At 35.3% G+C, this 15,001-nt stretch overlaps 2 protein-coding genes and 1 non-coding gene across 3 annotated transcripts; 2 read left to right on the forward strand and 1 right to left on the reverse strand.

Annotated features, from left to right (window-relative positions):
• Positions 1-100: 100 nt before the first annotated feature.
• LOC132553539 (uncharacterized) lies at positions 101-7,798 on the reverse strand. Its single transcript, XM_060217787.1, has 7 exons — positions 7,707-7,798; positions 5,891-5,965; positions 4,790-4,831; positions 4,392-4,522; positions 2,728-2,946; positions 730-782; positions 101-404 (listed from the first exon to the last, which is right to left on the reverse strand). The coding sequence occupies exons 1-7, from the start codon at positions 7,756-7,758 to the stop codon at positions 302-304; spliced, it is 675 nt and encodes a 224-aa protein (XP_060073770.1). The 5' UTR covers positions 7,759-7,798; the 3' UTR covers positions 101-301.
• A 58-nt stretch (positions 7,799-7,856) lies between these two features.
• Positions 7,857-7,938, forward strand: Trnal-aag (transfer RNA leucine (anticodon AAG)). The gene has a single exon. It is a non-coding gene; the product is annotated as a tRNA-Leu (tRNA).
• Positions 7,939-9,011: 1,073 nt separating this feature from the next.
• On the forward strand, positions 9,012-12,964 carry LOC132553538 (beta-1,3-galactosyltransferase 6-like). Its single transcript, XM_060217786.1, has 2 exons — positions 9,012-9,068; positions 10,073-12,964. The coding sequence occupies exon 2, from the start codon at positions 10,258-10,260 to the stop codon at positions 11,287-11,289; it is 1,032 nt and encodes a 343-aa protein (XP_060073769.1). The 5' UTR covers positions 9,012-9,068; positions 10,073-10,257; the 3' UTR covers positions 11,290-12,964.
• The last annotated feature ends 2,037 nt before the right edge of the window (positions 12,965-15,001 follow it).

Here is a 15,001-nt window from a genome sequence, read left to right on the forward strand (position 1 = left end):
AACATGTAGGACTTGTTTCATATAATCTCATATGAAATGAAAACTCTTTTAAGATCCTATATGTATCCTCGCCAATAAAAAAAAACAGCATTGAAAACTGTAAACTTACAAAAATATTTAATACAAAAATATTATAATCTTCAAATTGTCTTTAGATATGATGTCTTACAGTAGTATCACAATATTCTTGTATCTGATGAAACAACATCACAGCTTGCTGTAAAGTTTGATTTGATTTCTTGATTATTTATATACCTTGATCCAGTTATATATAATGTGTGGAATGTTTGATATGTTGGGATCAGCTGTAGAAGAGTTTGGAAAACATGATATCATGTGTATTCTGGAAAACATCCACCAGGGGATTCAGAAGGCAGGCGTCATCTGTGCTACGATTTCTGTGCCTGTGAATGAAATATGATACATCTTCAGAAAAATCTCTATACTTTTTGAAATTTTCAAGTCCAAAGGTACTGTGACACAGGTAAGCATTTTCCTATTGAAGTGAAATTGTCAATTCTAGACACATTAACCTCAAAATTACCATAATTGTGTCAAATGCTGAAAATAGTATAACAGCATTTTCCTTTATTTGATTCTTTTTAACTTCACATTTTTCAATATCTTTTTTTATTTTATTTAAACCTTTCTGGAGAGATGTTTGACATTTATATATATTTTTGCTTCATCTGATGTTTTATTTATAAAAAGTCTGACAATAATTTTTACCTCTCAAGGATTTCCTGAATTCTTGACTGCAGTTCCGATTGTACAACTTGTGCCTGAAATAAATTCATAAATCTATGTATCTGTATCTACAAAGTACTCAACACTATTACTTAAAACAAGAGGCCCATGGGCCTTAACGGTCATCTGACAAAAAGCAAGCCAAACCTAGAAAGTGGGTTGAGGTCATTCATTTGAACAAACTTGGTAGCCTCTCCTCCAAGCATCTTACAGGCCCAATATCAGCACTCATGGACTTTTGCTTGTTGAGAAGAAGTCGTTTGTATATTTTAACATATTTGACCCCTGTGACCTTGAAAGTGGGTTGAGGTCATTCATTTGAATAAACTTGGTAGCCTTTCCTCCCAGCATGCTACAGACCCAATATCGGCACTCATAGACTTTTGCTTATTGAGATGAAGTCCTTTGTATATTTTAACATATTTGACCCCTGTGACCTTGAAAGTGGGCCAAGGTCATTCATTTGAACAAACTTTGTAGGGCTCCATGCCAGCATGCTATGGGCCAAGTATTAGCCCCCTAGGCCTTCTAGTATTTGAGAAGAAGTTATTTAAAGATTTTGACATATTTGACCCCTGCGACCTTGAAAGTTGTTCAAGGTCATTCATTTAAATAAACTTGGTAGCCTTTCCTCCCAGCATGCTACAGACCCAATATCGGCACTCATAGACTTTTGCTTATTGAGATGAAGTCCTTTGTATATTTTAACATATTTGACCCCTGTGACCTTGGAAGTGGGCCAAGGTCATTCATTTGAACAAACTTTGTAGGGCTCCATGCCAGCATGCTATGGGCCAAGTATTAGCCCCCTAGGCCTTCTAGTATTTGAGAAGAAGTTATTTAAAGATTTTGACATATTTGACCCCTGCGACCTTGAAAGTTGTTCAAGGTCATTCATTTAAATAAACTTGGTAGCCTTTCCTCCCAGCATGCTACAGACCCAATATCGGCACTCATAGACTTTTGCTTATTGAGATGAAGTCCTTTGTATATTTTAACATATTTGACCCCTGTGACCTTGGAAGTGGGCCAAGGTCATTCATTTGAACAAACTTTGTAGGGCTCCATGCCAACATGCTATGGGCCAAGTATTAGCCCCCTAGGCCTTCTAGTATTTGAGAAGAAGTTATTTAAAGATTTTGACATATTTGACCCCTGTGACCTTGAAAGTTGTTCAAGGTCATTCATTTAAACAAACTTGATAGCCCTTCATCCCAGCATGCCACAGGCACAATATCAGCAATCTGAGCCTTTTGGTTATTGAGAAGAAGTTGTTTAAAGATTTTAACATATTTGACCCCTGTGACCTTTAAAGTGGGTCAAGGTCATTCATTTGAACAAACTTGGTAGTCCTTCATCCCAGCATGTCACAGGCCCAATATCTACACTCTGAGCCTTTTGGTTAATGAGAAGAAGTTGTTTAAAGATTTTAACATATTTGACCCCTGTGACCTTTAAAGTGGGTCAAGGTCATTCATTTGAACAAACTTGGTAGAGCTCCATGCCAGTATCCTCTGTGCCAAGTATTAGCCCCCTAGACCTTCTAGTATTTGAGAAGAAGTCGTTTGAATGAAAATTTACGGACGGCGCACGGCGCACGGCGCACGGCGGACGACGACGGACGAAGCATGATGACTATAGGTCATCGGACCCTTCGGGTCAGATGACCTAAAAACACATAGCTTTTGAAATTCTGATTTATACACACTATCATGAGAGTATCAATAACTGAATTTTTTTGACAAATCTTGTTTGTAATACAAAATTAAGTTATATACATAATAACATGGTAGGACACAGTTAAGTTTTGGGAACAAATCCAAAATGACTTTTATCATAGGTAATAAGACCGTATGACAGATTTAAATTCCAGGTATTGTTAAGAAAATTATTTTTGTAAGGATTTTCTCAGAAAAGATGCCAGTATTTAGCTTTTGATACATGTAGTTCTAGGAATATTTTGTATTTTAAGTACACTACCTGAATTGCTCCAAATTGATCTAGTCTGACAGCTGCAGCTACAATAGTGCGTAGAGAGTTGAACAGATATGCGGTAAGCGTGGTAAGTTGATCAATACCCATGGCTCCACACACAAAGCCAAACACCACCGGGTGATGACAGTACTCAAGCAAACCCTTTAACTCCAGAATCTGCTCTACACGGAAAGCCTGGCTACTGGTGTCCAACAGCGATCTTCCCTGTAGTCAGGAGGTGAAGCAAGTTATACAATAAGAATTTGTTTTGTACAGTCAGAGCTATCAAGTGGTCCTTCTGTATCCAGTATATTTTTCTATGTTAGCTGTGTTGATTTAAAATAAGAAAAAGAGGCCTTGCGGTAATTTCTTTATCAAAACTGAAGAAAAAATAATTCCTGAGGTTTGTATCTATTTCCTCATTGGCTCCCACCCTTTTGCCCTCAGGGGGTCAGTGAAACCATTTCTACAAATGTCTCCTTCACCAAAGAAAGGAATTTTAAGAATTTGTTTTATTTCCCATTTTTGTCCTGCACCTCCCATCCAGAAGAAGGGACCCAATGTGTGTACAAAATTTACTCTCCTTCCTCCAAGGATACTTCAGACCAGATTGGGATAGAATCCACACCTTCCCACTGATCTTTTTAACAAATTCGCTCGATTTCCCATATTACATACTGCCCCTCCTGCCTCATGGCTAAGACCCACCATCTATACAATGTTGATTCCTCTTCACTCTTGCCCCTAAGGCCCAAGAACCACCCTTTTCTTTAATTGATTCCTTTTACCTTAGGACGCTTCAGATCAAATTGAGATAGAATTCTGACATTCCTACAAAGCGTGAGGGATATTGCAGAGTTTGTTTTATTTCCCCTATTGGCCACGCCCCTTCTGTCCCAAGGGGGAATACCCCCAACTGATACAAAATTGATTCCCTTTCACCCTAGGATGTTTCAAACCAAATTGGGACAGAATCCTCACATTCCTATTTTCCCTATTGAGCTCTGCTGCTCTTGCCCTATGATGCCAGGATCAACTGTTCATACAAATTAAGTTCACTTTGCCTAAAAATACTTCATACAAAATTTGGTCAAAATCCAATCATTCTTCACAAAAAAAGGGATTTTCAATATGTTGCAAAATTTCCCCCTTTCTGCCTGCCCTTCAAGCCCCAGGGGGTCAGTCCCCTCCCTCAAGTATGCTTCTAACCAAATTTGATCAAAATCCACTAGTCATTCATAACTAGTAGTGTTTTTAAGAAAATGTCAATGAATGACAGACAGGCGATGGGTGATACCACTGGGTTTGATTTATTCCTACAGTAATACCCCTCACACACATCCATTCTGGCCAACAACAGATATCAGTCCAATTTGGATAACTTGTTTCATAACCGCTGTCAAATAACTAAAATCTATACTTATAGAAAGGAGATAGTCCTGTATTTCAACTGAAATCTAAAACTAAACATCATACAATACACCATAATGATCCTGTTACAGATTAATGGCAGTAAGTAAAATGTAATTGATGCAGGCTAATGCCTCTAACACTTTTCCAGACTTCCTCACGAGCAAACATGCCCCCTTTCCTTTTCCAGTCTTTTACTTTCTACCTATCTAAATACACATCTTCTAAATACCATGACTTGTAAATACCACATAATTTACCTGCCTAACACTGGCCCTGTTAGCCACATGGTTCGTAGTGCAGGCTTCACACAAATTGTCCAGCTCTACCAACTTCTCACTATCCCAGCATGCATCATGAGCCTCTCTCACAAATGGTAGGCAAAATGATCCTATACAATTGAAATTCAAGATAATTGCTTTACTTCAATTATAAAAACAAAATCTAAGCATTAAAGAATCATAATTATCAAGAAGAATATTTACAGATTACTTAAATGAGACATAAATTATATTGAAAAATCAGTCAATTAAGACATATTATCAAAACAAGTAAAAATAAAAAGGATTCAGGGCACAAGATATTCTTCAATAAAATATTTGCTTTTAATTTTTCACCATGATATATAATATGAATGTATTACCACATGTTAACTTACCTGAGTTTTCCAAAGAACACATAATGTAATCTTTAATCTCTCCTGTAAAGACAGAGATAGGCTTGAGTTTAGCATAACATGATATTTGTTTATAAGCAATACTTTATATTGAAGATCTAACATAAGTTTCAATATAATGTGAAATTTATTAGACAAGTTCAGTAGTTATATCATGAGCCAGTAGATCAGTCGATGATTTAATATGTCATGAGCCAGCAGACAAGTTCAATAATTTGACATGTCATGAGCCAGTAGAAAAGTTCAATAATTTGACATGTCATGAGTCAGTAGATAAGTTCAATAATTTGACATGTCATGAGCCAGTAGATAAGTTCAATAATTTGACATGTCATGAGCCAGTAGATAAGTTCAATAATTTGACAAGTCATGAGCCAGTAGACAAGTTCAATAATTTGATATGTCATGAGCCAGTAGATAAGTTCAATAATTCAATATGTCATGAGCCAGAAGATTAGTTCAATAATTTGACATGTCATGAGGCAGCAGATAAGTTCAATAATTTAACATGTCATGAGCCAGTAGATAAGTTCAATAATTTGACACATCATGGGCCAGTAGATAAGTTCAATAATTTGACACATCATGAGCCAGTAGATAAGTTCAATAATTTGACATGTCATGAGCCATTAAGCAAATGACATATCATTGAACAAATGTAAAGTTCATATTGTCTAATTAGTCCCTATATCTCAAAATAAGTGAAAATATTCAAAATCATTTTTGCTTTTAAGACAGACTAATGCTGATATGGACGGAACAATTTTTGTTACAAAACCAATTGTGTAATGTCATCAACACGTTACTTACATATCACAACAGTATTATTACACATGTCTGACAATATGCCTATGACAATGTTCAATGACATGACAAAACAGTTAAAGATGTCAACTGGAAGATCCATCTTGATGGTGAGCTTGATGTCCATGCCAACAAATGACATGGTAATACAGTCAACAACTGACATAGGTATCTAAACGTATATATAAGTAAACATGTGGCACCTGGAATATATACAGAAGATATATATACAGTAGTCATTTCAACAAAAGAGTATAGTTTGTAATGAAATACATATACCTTGTGTCTGTAATATTTTCTGTCGTACAGCTGCTTCTAGTCCCAAACTATGAGCAAATCCACCTGTTGGGAAAACTGCCGAAACAAAACATACTTTAGAGGATTTTGATAAAAATGATACCTTTAAAAATGTTAATTGCCATAAATTATTGGAATGTATAACAAGAACATTACTTCAGTATAGAAAAACCAATTAAAAGGTAAAATTCATCAGAAAACATTCCTTTCAATGTTGTCCGTTCTTTCGTTGAGAATACAAGAGGCCTAACGATCCTGTTTCATTCACCCAAGATATTCAATTCTTTTCACAAATACACAAAGTGCATCAAAATCTAATAAATTTAAACCCATTTCAAGAACAAGCAAGCCTGACATTATTCATCTGTGATTCCTGAATCCTTTTCTGGACATTTGATACCAGTAACCTTGACTATGGGTCAAGGTCATTTCTGTATACAAACTTTCTCATGCTTCATCGAAGAAACCCGTCAACTAAATATATAAAAAAAATTGTATGTGTATCTCAATTAATCTGGCCCATGTGACTTCAAAGGAAAATCAAGGTCAGTTCTGCTGCAAACTTTGTCAGATTCACCCAGATATAAATATATCCTATCCTGTACCTTTGCCCATTTTTAGGATTATTATCAATTTGATGTGAAGTTCATTTACCTTTAGCAAACTTTGTCAGATTCACCAAAATCTTAAATATGTGCAATCATGTACCAGCTTGGCCAATTTTGAAAGTTACTATTACTTTTACATAATCTTAATAAACCACAGCTGATTTTTTTAAGAATCTCCTTCTTGATAAATGTTATTTTGTGTAAACTGTAAATAGCCATTTTAAACAGGTTTGGCACAACACCAAAAAGTGGTAATACTTGTGCATTTGAGGGATAGTTACTGCTTTGAGTGATCAATTAGCTACCCAAATGCAGGATCATTTGATATAGAAACAGTTTCTATAAACATTTGCACTAATCCAGGATGTCATATTTGAGGCATGGCCAAATAATAAATGCAACCATGGACTTAGAACTGAATCTTTATCCAAGTCCTTAGTGCAAAATTGTAAATTTTTACCCAAACAGTGAATCATTCAGTCTCTCACTTTTTTTAAAAGTCACAAACTTCAGTTTATCACCTCTGTTGTTTACACCTAATATTGTGGCTAAAAATAGAATAAATGAAAATTTCTGCTCACTTTGGACATTTGCACTAAATGCTCATGTGACTATAAAGATGTAGTCAATGGAAAACAAAGTCAGTGGTATAAATTGTCATTATATTACAAAGTTAGATAACGGAGTTTAATATTTCTTATGCAAATATAGAAAGTGACACATTGGCTAATGTGCCATATTAAAATGATGACGCCATTTTCTGTAACATACATTTGAAAGAATTTTGAGTTCTATTTCAAATTATCATGCATTTTGGCAGAGACGTATATATATATATATACGTCTCTGATTTTGGGTAGCTAACTGCTTACTCAAAGCAGCAACATTCCCTCAAATGCACGTGCACACGGCATAGACCTACCAACCGGGCCATTTATCTGATAATGTTGTCCCAATTCTTCCGCCCCTGTGATAAGAGATATGTGTTCATATTAAATTAGTTGCACATTTTTAACATTAATAGTATGTTATAAATCCAGAAACGTATTCTCAGGGGTGTATTTCTCATGATCAGGTCCCTGTTGGCACAACCCATGAACTGTCAGACGTCTCCACTATCACCTACTTCTCATCCAGACAACTATGCAAGCGCATATTCAATCGCTCTGCCTTTTTAAAGATATACTCACTACTGTCGGAAACTTGCAACACGGTTAGCAGAGCAGAAGTTGGTAAAGTCATTTTTGTGGTGTTCCTGTTGCGTATGTTGAGCTTGAGTCGACTGGAATATTGACCCAAAAAGTCTACTATCAATTATTTTGAACCCTCTATGACATGAAGGTAGCGTGGCCGAGCGGTCTAAGGCGCTGGTTTAAGGCACCAGTCTCTTCGGAGGCGTGGGTTCGAATCCCACCGCTGCCACTTGATTTTTTACTTTTATTAATATTTTCTGTTGGAATATTCTTTCGGTGTTGCAAAATATCAAAGAGACACCAGCAGCTGAATGGAAGAGGTGGTGTAGATAATATTCAACCGTAGCACACACTTAAAACTGATATGCAATCTCTACGCTGATCTTGACGTGTGTTGGAGATTTACTTAGATATTCTTGGTCAAGTTCATGAATGTCCGATGATATTTCTGGTGTGTTATAATTATTTTGAAATGTTATGTTGATAGAATATAAAGACACCCCCACCCCTCTCCCACACACACGAACACACAGAGGGAGGGAGAGACAGAGAAAGAAAGAGGAAGAGGGATGGAGAAAGCGAGATGGAGAAAGAATTCAGAAGTAACATATTTAAATAGAATACCGTCGAGTATGTGTCACTTTTTACTGTGTAAAGATGTAATTAGTTTAATCGGCCCTTTATTATATTGTCTGTTCATTATAACAGCATAACAAATTTAAGATAAGCCGATTACTAAAGAAACGCACCACTTAACACATCCGTAATATATAATTCTTAAGACAAATATTGTCAGATCAGAGATATATACGTCTCTGGTCAGATCAGATAGTCAGAATTCCTCCGTATGTAAAACCACCAAATTTTAGCGACCCCTGCAAGGGTCATTGTGATCTTCTGGGTTACTGCCATCGTTTTCACTCTGCCAGATGTTATAGCGATCAGCATAGTGGCGGATGTTGTAAATATGCGGGAGAAAAGTAATAAAAAAAAATAATAAAATCGAGGTAGAGAGAAAGAATCTTTCGGACTATAGATTCTACTACACGTTAACTTCTAGTATGATCAGGTTCAGGTTCACCTCTTGTGTCATGAGAAAAAAGCTTGATTTTTCACAACTTTGGTGCTAGATTGTCTTTTCTAAATACATCTACATACAATCATCAATTTTCGGAGTATTGGATCTTCGGTGTAACGAGCATACTGAGTATTGGGTTTTAATTAATTATAATGTATCTTCTGTAAATTCCGGTTTACAGTCGCCTGTTCCTAACTTATATATTACAAGCGTGCGACTGACGCTGTCTTCCTGTTTGTATAGTGTACCGTGAACTCTGCAACGTTAAACTGAAACTAAAGGTAAATTATCTAGACCTATTGTTATTTTGATAACGCCATATGACAGAAAAACGTGTGTTTGTCCAAAATCTAATGACAGTTGCAGTAACACGTACAACCATCTCATTCATCTTCAACGACAGCTGTAACAGGTTGTGCTTTAACAGAAGTAATCATAAGAACCTCCCTTGTCCGATGAATACACGTTTTGGTAGGTAGACATGTAGTAACTTTCTGAATAGACCATGGACATGTTAGGTCTATCTTCATGTAGATAGTAACCGTTAATTTTAGTATTCATCAGGTCCCTATGAAAAAAAATCCATTTCTAAAGTTTTCTCTGATCGTTGGAAACTTTGCAGCTGATAAGACTATCCCTGTATATCGTTTGTTGTCCAACATTTTTATTTAATTATTAAACGTTAAGTGCTTCATTTCACGTAACTGTCAGGCACGACAAAAGCATCAAAGTTTAGTAGTACTGTAGTGTATATGTATGAAGCTGAGACAACTCCAAACATGACTGTCCCATTAAATTGATATAACAGTACATGTGTAGAACTTGAGAGAATATGTCACTTTATTAGACATGGCTAGTGTAAATTTTCCTCTTATCTGGTGGTAGAGTGTCCATTTTGAGTTAGAGGTCACTAGTTCAAACCCCACCAGTGGCAGGGTAGTTGTCATTACTCATTCCTACATGTTCAAAACCAGTCTAGCCTTTCAATGTTATATATGTCCAACTTCAATGCAGCCTTTGCATTAATATCAGTCATATGTTCTATTCAGTCTGGCACTCCAACTTCATATTTGGGACTCTAGTGATGTCCTATCAAACATTTATATGTTAATGTAATTGAAAATTTAAAATCAAAATAAATTGCAAAAGTGAGACTTTAATTTCTAGTAACAAGAGGATGGAATTACTATCAAGGGATATAATATGAAGTAAATTGGTGTAAACAAAATTTTGCACATTGGGATACAATAGTAACTTATTGCCTTGACTTCTTACTCTTCCACAGGTAGACTTGGAATGATTACTCTGACAAGGTTGTGATAATGTTGCTTAGAACAGGACTCTTCAGCCATCATTCAGGAGACAAATAGCAAATATTTGTAATCAAATTACACAATAATGGTCTAGAAAGTTCCAGTAATAGGAAATGTAAAGAAAGAGTTTCAGAAAACATCTACAAAATCTACAAATATGAGAAGTTCAGGTGCACAGAGACTTGAGAGAAAGTTGAACAAACATGCTGTGACCATTCTGATTGGTGGGATATTCCTGTCCTTTAGTGCACTCATGTTCTTATCTTTCTGCCATATGCCATGTGAGGATCGAACATATGCTGTTGCTCATGAAACCTTGAAAGAAGCTCAGAATGAAGCCTACTGGAGTGGGAATATGCTGTCCCCAAGACGAGAAATATCTGTTTTCCTGGCTGTTATCATCCCATCTGCTCCTGGGAATGCTAGACAAAGGGATGTTGTGCGTGAAACTTGGGGCAATGATTTAGGAAAGGATTCAATCTTACGGTTTATGATAGGATATGGAAATGTTAGCTTAGACCAGAAAAAGGAGCTGGAGAGAGAAAATTTACTTCACAATGACCTTGTACTTTTAAAGTTAAATGATTCTTTTGTAGCTTTAACAAAGAAAATGTTAGAATCGTTTAAATGGTTAGATAGTAAAATAGATTTTAAGTTCCTTTTAAAAGTTGATGAAGATACATTTGTTCAAATTAAAAAACTAAAATCAGAATTAAAATTAAAACCTAAGAAAAAGCTTTACTGGGGATTTTTTGATGGACGTGCATCTGTTAAAAAGAAGGGGAAATGGCCGGAAAGTGAATGGAAACTTTGCGACAGATATTTACCTTATGCTCTAGGTGGAGGCTATATTTTATCTAGTGATCTGGTCCATTACATTGCTTCAAATTCAAAAATACTTAAACTTTTCAACAATGAAGATGTGTCTGTAGGTGCTTGGCTTGGGTCCCTAGATATCCTTCGTCAACATGATCCGAGGTTTGATACGGAATATATCTCTAGAGGGTGTAATAATCTATATCTTGTTACGCACAAACACAGTAATATGCAGATGCGAGCATTTAAGCAAAATTTGCAAAATACTGGTAAATTGTGTATGAATGAGTTCCAGAAAAGGACATCTTACATATATGATTGGAATGAACTACCCTCCAGGTGTTGTCAAAGAATTGATAAATCCATTCCATAGACATCTACAATATTACCTGACACTAAGAAGCTTTGATGGCTAATTTGGGAATATTCAGTATTTTACATCTCTACTCAGGTGCTGTATCTGTATTAATACACAGTATTCAAATTGGTATTGTGTCAACTCTGCTATGATGGAGACTACTTTCATTTCACTCATTAATTACTGTTACAAAAAGTAATATTCATAATGATTCATCTTCCAGCATGTTGATGATTATGAGTTTAAATTCATAGTAAAGAAGAGTAATAATATATTAAGTGAGTGTAAATTATTGAACACAAAAGTGAAATAATTGTTATGCAATAGATGCTATAGTTCCCTGGTTCATAATTTCTGTAATAAGGATGGTTAGCTTAATGAACTGGTCATCATTTTATCTCCAAAGTGTGCAAATGTTAAAGGGAAATATTTTGCTATTGTTCTTAATTTTCGCAAGTAATCTCTGCTTTCTAAGTGTAGCCATCAGACCTTCACTCAACATAGAACTTTCTAACTTGTTTTGACAGAGCTTATGAAACTCCTCTGTCTATATGTATTTACATATTTACTTACCAACTCGAAGGAAATATTTAATGATTTTAAAATGAATGTCTAAATATACCGGTAATAGCAACTGTAGTGATGTAATTTATGTACAGCAACTGTGAGCCCAATATAAATTATTGGTGAGTTAAAAATATAAAAGGTTTTGGAAGAGTAGTAGCCCTTTGTTATTACCAGCTTTATAAACTTCTCCCTCAGTTTAACACCTTTCTTCAAACTTCTTCAGTATGATTATAATGACATGATACTGTGCTTTTTCTGTGACATTTTAACTTTTTTTTCTGTATTTATATTTATTTCAGTACAATAATTTTTTGGAGGGGGGCAGGCATATAGTGTTTTGCCCTGTGGTAATCTAGTTGTAATATGTAGCTTGCTTGTGGGTTTTTTGTAACATATATGTACATTGTAAGTGTTTTACTATAGGCATTGTCAAGTACCAAATTAGTGGCTACTTTATTGTCTTATTTGTATCTGAAATACAATTAAACCAAAGGTTTCTGTCAATCATTCATCTGTTTAAAAATGTCAAATTATTCTTAAGTTTGTCCCGGCTATTTTCATACATAATTTTCATTGTAGTGCAATTGTTCTGTCTTAATTGATGCAAACATAAATATAGGGTAATTCTAAAATCAATATGATCTTTCAAGTCTCTTTTTGAAAAATGCTGATAGATTTCTCAAGGTTTACCAGACTTCAGTTAATTGTGGTTAACATGTGTTAACATGTGTGTAATCATGTGATGCTACTGTATAATAATGAAATATTACAGATTAATCAAAATTTGGAAAAAAATCCTCTAATAGCCATGATAAAAATTGATTTACGACAGATAAATTAAGATCTTTTTGAGGTTTCTGGGTTTTTTTCCCCCCAAATACTTTGTAATCAAGTGGCTTTTCCACAGAATGTGAGTCTTTTCTTTTAAAAAAAATCTGAGCAAAATTTTATGAATGTATGCTTCATTAAGACATGAACTATGTTAGTATTGCCCAATACTCTATTTTTATGCCAGAATTTGGCTGAATGTAATTGGTATTTAAGATCACAATTATAATATGTATCTGCTTTTATTTTGGATCATCTGAGTAATGTACAGACATTGGCCAGACCAAGTGTCAAATGATTTGGATACTTTTTCATTTATAATTATTAACTTGTTATAAATTGTTATATTTATACAAATTGTTGATTGTATACAAAATAAAACTAGCCTCATTTTGGTGACTAAGATGTAATTTCATGGTGTTCTTTTTTTATATTATGTATTATATTATAGCTGTACAACACACATCTTATATTACAGCTATACAACACACATCTTATATTACAGCTGTACAAAACACATCTTATATTACAGCTGTACAACACACATTTTATATTACAGCTGTACAACACACATCTTATATTACAGCTGTACAACACACATCTTATATTACAGCTGTACAACACACATCTTATATTACAGCTGTACAACACACATCTTATATTACAGCTGTACAACACACATCTTATATTACATCTATACAACACACATCTTATATCACAGCTGTTCAACACATATATTACAGCTGTACAACACACGTTATATTACATCTGTACAACACACATCTTATATTACAGCTGTACAACATGCAGTACAACACACATCTTATATTACAGCTGTACAACATGCATCGTCCATTACAGGTAGGTTATTGGTCAAAGGTCACACGACTTGATAAAACTACTACTCGCTTAATGTGTTTTTATGTTATTGAAGTCCTTTTGCTAATGGATCAAAGTATCATAGATTCTTCAAAGTTTATTGTGCATTTATGTCATGGGGAGCCACCAGCTTTAATTTTACATTATGTTCTTGGCCAATGGATTCTGAACTCCATAGAAATTATTTGCCAATCTTCTCTTCGGAGTAATATTTTCAAGATTTAGCCACAATAAAGATCAATCTAAAGTTAGTCATGGAAATAAGTGTACAGCAATTTAAAATTCTTTATTGAAAATGGTTTTATTTTGCTGGGATTATTGCAGTGATTTGGGTAAGGTGTCTTGATGAAGGATACAACCTCAACAAGGAATGGTCCTGGGGTGATTTGTACTTCTCAAGAAGTTAAAATCACCCCAGGTAGTGATCAAACACACACCTTGTATCTTCACATGAAAAACACAAACCAGTATGGGTAGGGATTGAACCACCACACCTCAGATCTTCACCTGAGAAACACAAACCAGTATGGGTAGGGATTGAAACACACACCTCAGATCTTCACCTGAGAAACACAAACCAGTATGAGTAGGAATTGAATCGCACACCTTATATCTTCACATGAGAAACACAAACCAGTATGGGTAGGGATTGAAACACACACCTCAGATCTTCACCTGAGAAACACAAGCCACCCAAGGTAGGGATCGAACCACACACCTCAGATCTTCACCTGAGAAACACGAACTACCATAGGTAGGGATTAAACCACACACCTCAGATCTTCACCTGAGAAACTCATACCAGTATGGATGGGGATCAAACCACACACCTCAGATCTTCACCTGAGAAACTCATACCAGTATGGATGGGGATCAAACCACACACCTCAGATCTTCACCTGAGAAACTCATACCAGTATGGATGGGGATCAAACCACACACCTTAGATCTTCACCTGAGAAACTCATACCAGTATGGATGGGGATCAAACCACACACCTCAGATCTTCACCTGAGAAACTCATACCAGTATGGATGGGGATCAAACCACACACCTCAGATCTTCACCTGAGAAAATCAAGAAAATACCAAAATATTAACACACACACTACCCGGGGAAGGGATTAATGCACACATATCATATCTTTACCTGAGAACCACAAACCGCACTGAGTAAAAAATCAAACCATGTGATAATCTCTTTGATATAAAGTAAAGGAGTTTATGCAGCATTGTAGCCATCAACTTGTACAGTTCCTCTTAGTTGTAGCTTCTGATCTTATCTTCAAAGTATAGACCCTGTACAAGTCTTATGATTTGATTTTATATGTCTGAATTGAATCAAACTGCCAGCTGTAAGTCAGGTGTGTTGGAAACATCAAAATGTCGGGTAACCTTTGTCTTAATGAGAAGTTATTTTAATGTTTAATGTATTCATCCCTGTGGTATTGAAT

This window comes from Ylistrum balloti, unplaced genomic scaffold (assembly GCF_031769215.1).
Source record: "Ylistrum balloti isolate Yb309-2 unplaced genomic scaffold, AGI_CSIRO_Ybal_v1 Utg370332, whole genome shotgun sequence".
NCBI lineage: Eukaryota > Metazoa > Mollusca > Bivalvia > Pectinida > Pectinidae > Ylistrum > Ylistrum balloti.

What these genes read in the sequence shown, in the direction of transcription:
- LOC132553539 (XM_060217787.1), bottom strand. Translation starts at nt 7,758, where the DNA reads ATGACTTTACCAACTTCTGCTCTGCTAACCGTGTTGCAAGTTTCCGAC. An exon ending in GTTGCAAGTTTCCGACAGTA is followed by an intron (nt 5,966 to 7,706) that starts GTGAGTATATCT and finishes TTGTTTCGGCAG; the next exon opens with TTTTCCCAACAGGTGGATTT. An exon ending in ATTCAGGAAATCCTTGAGAG is followed by an intron (nt 405 to 729) that starts GTAAAAATTATT and finishes TTTCATTCACAG; the next exon opens with GCACAGAAATCGTAGCACAG.
- LOC132553538 (XM_060217786.1), top strand. Translation starts at nt 10,258, where the DNA reads ATGAGAAGTTCAGGTGCACAGAGACTTGAGAGAAAGTTGAACAAACAT.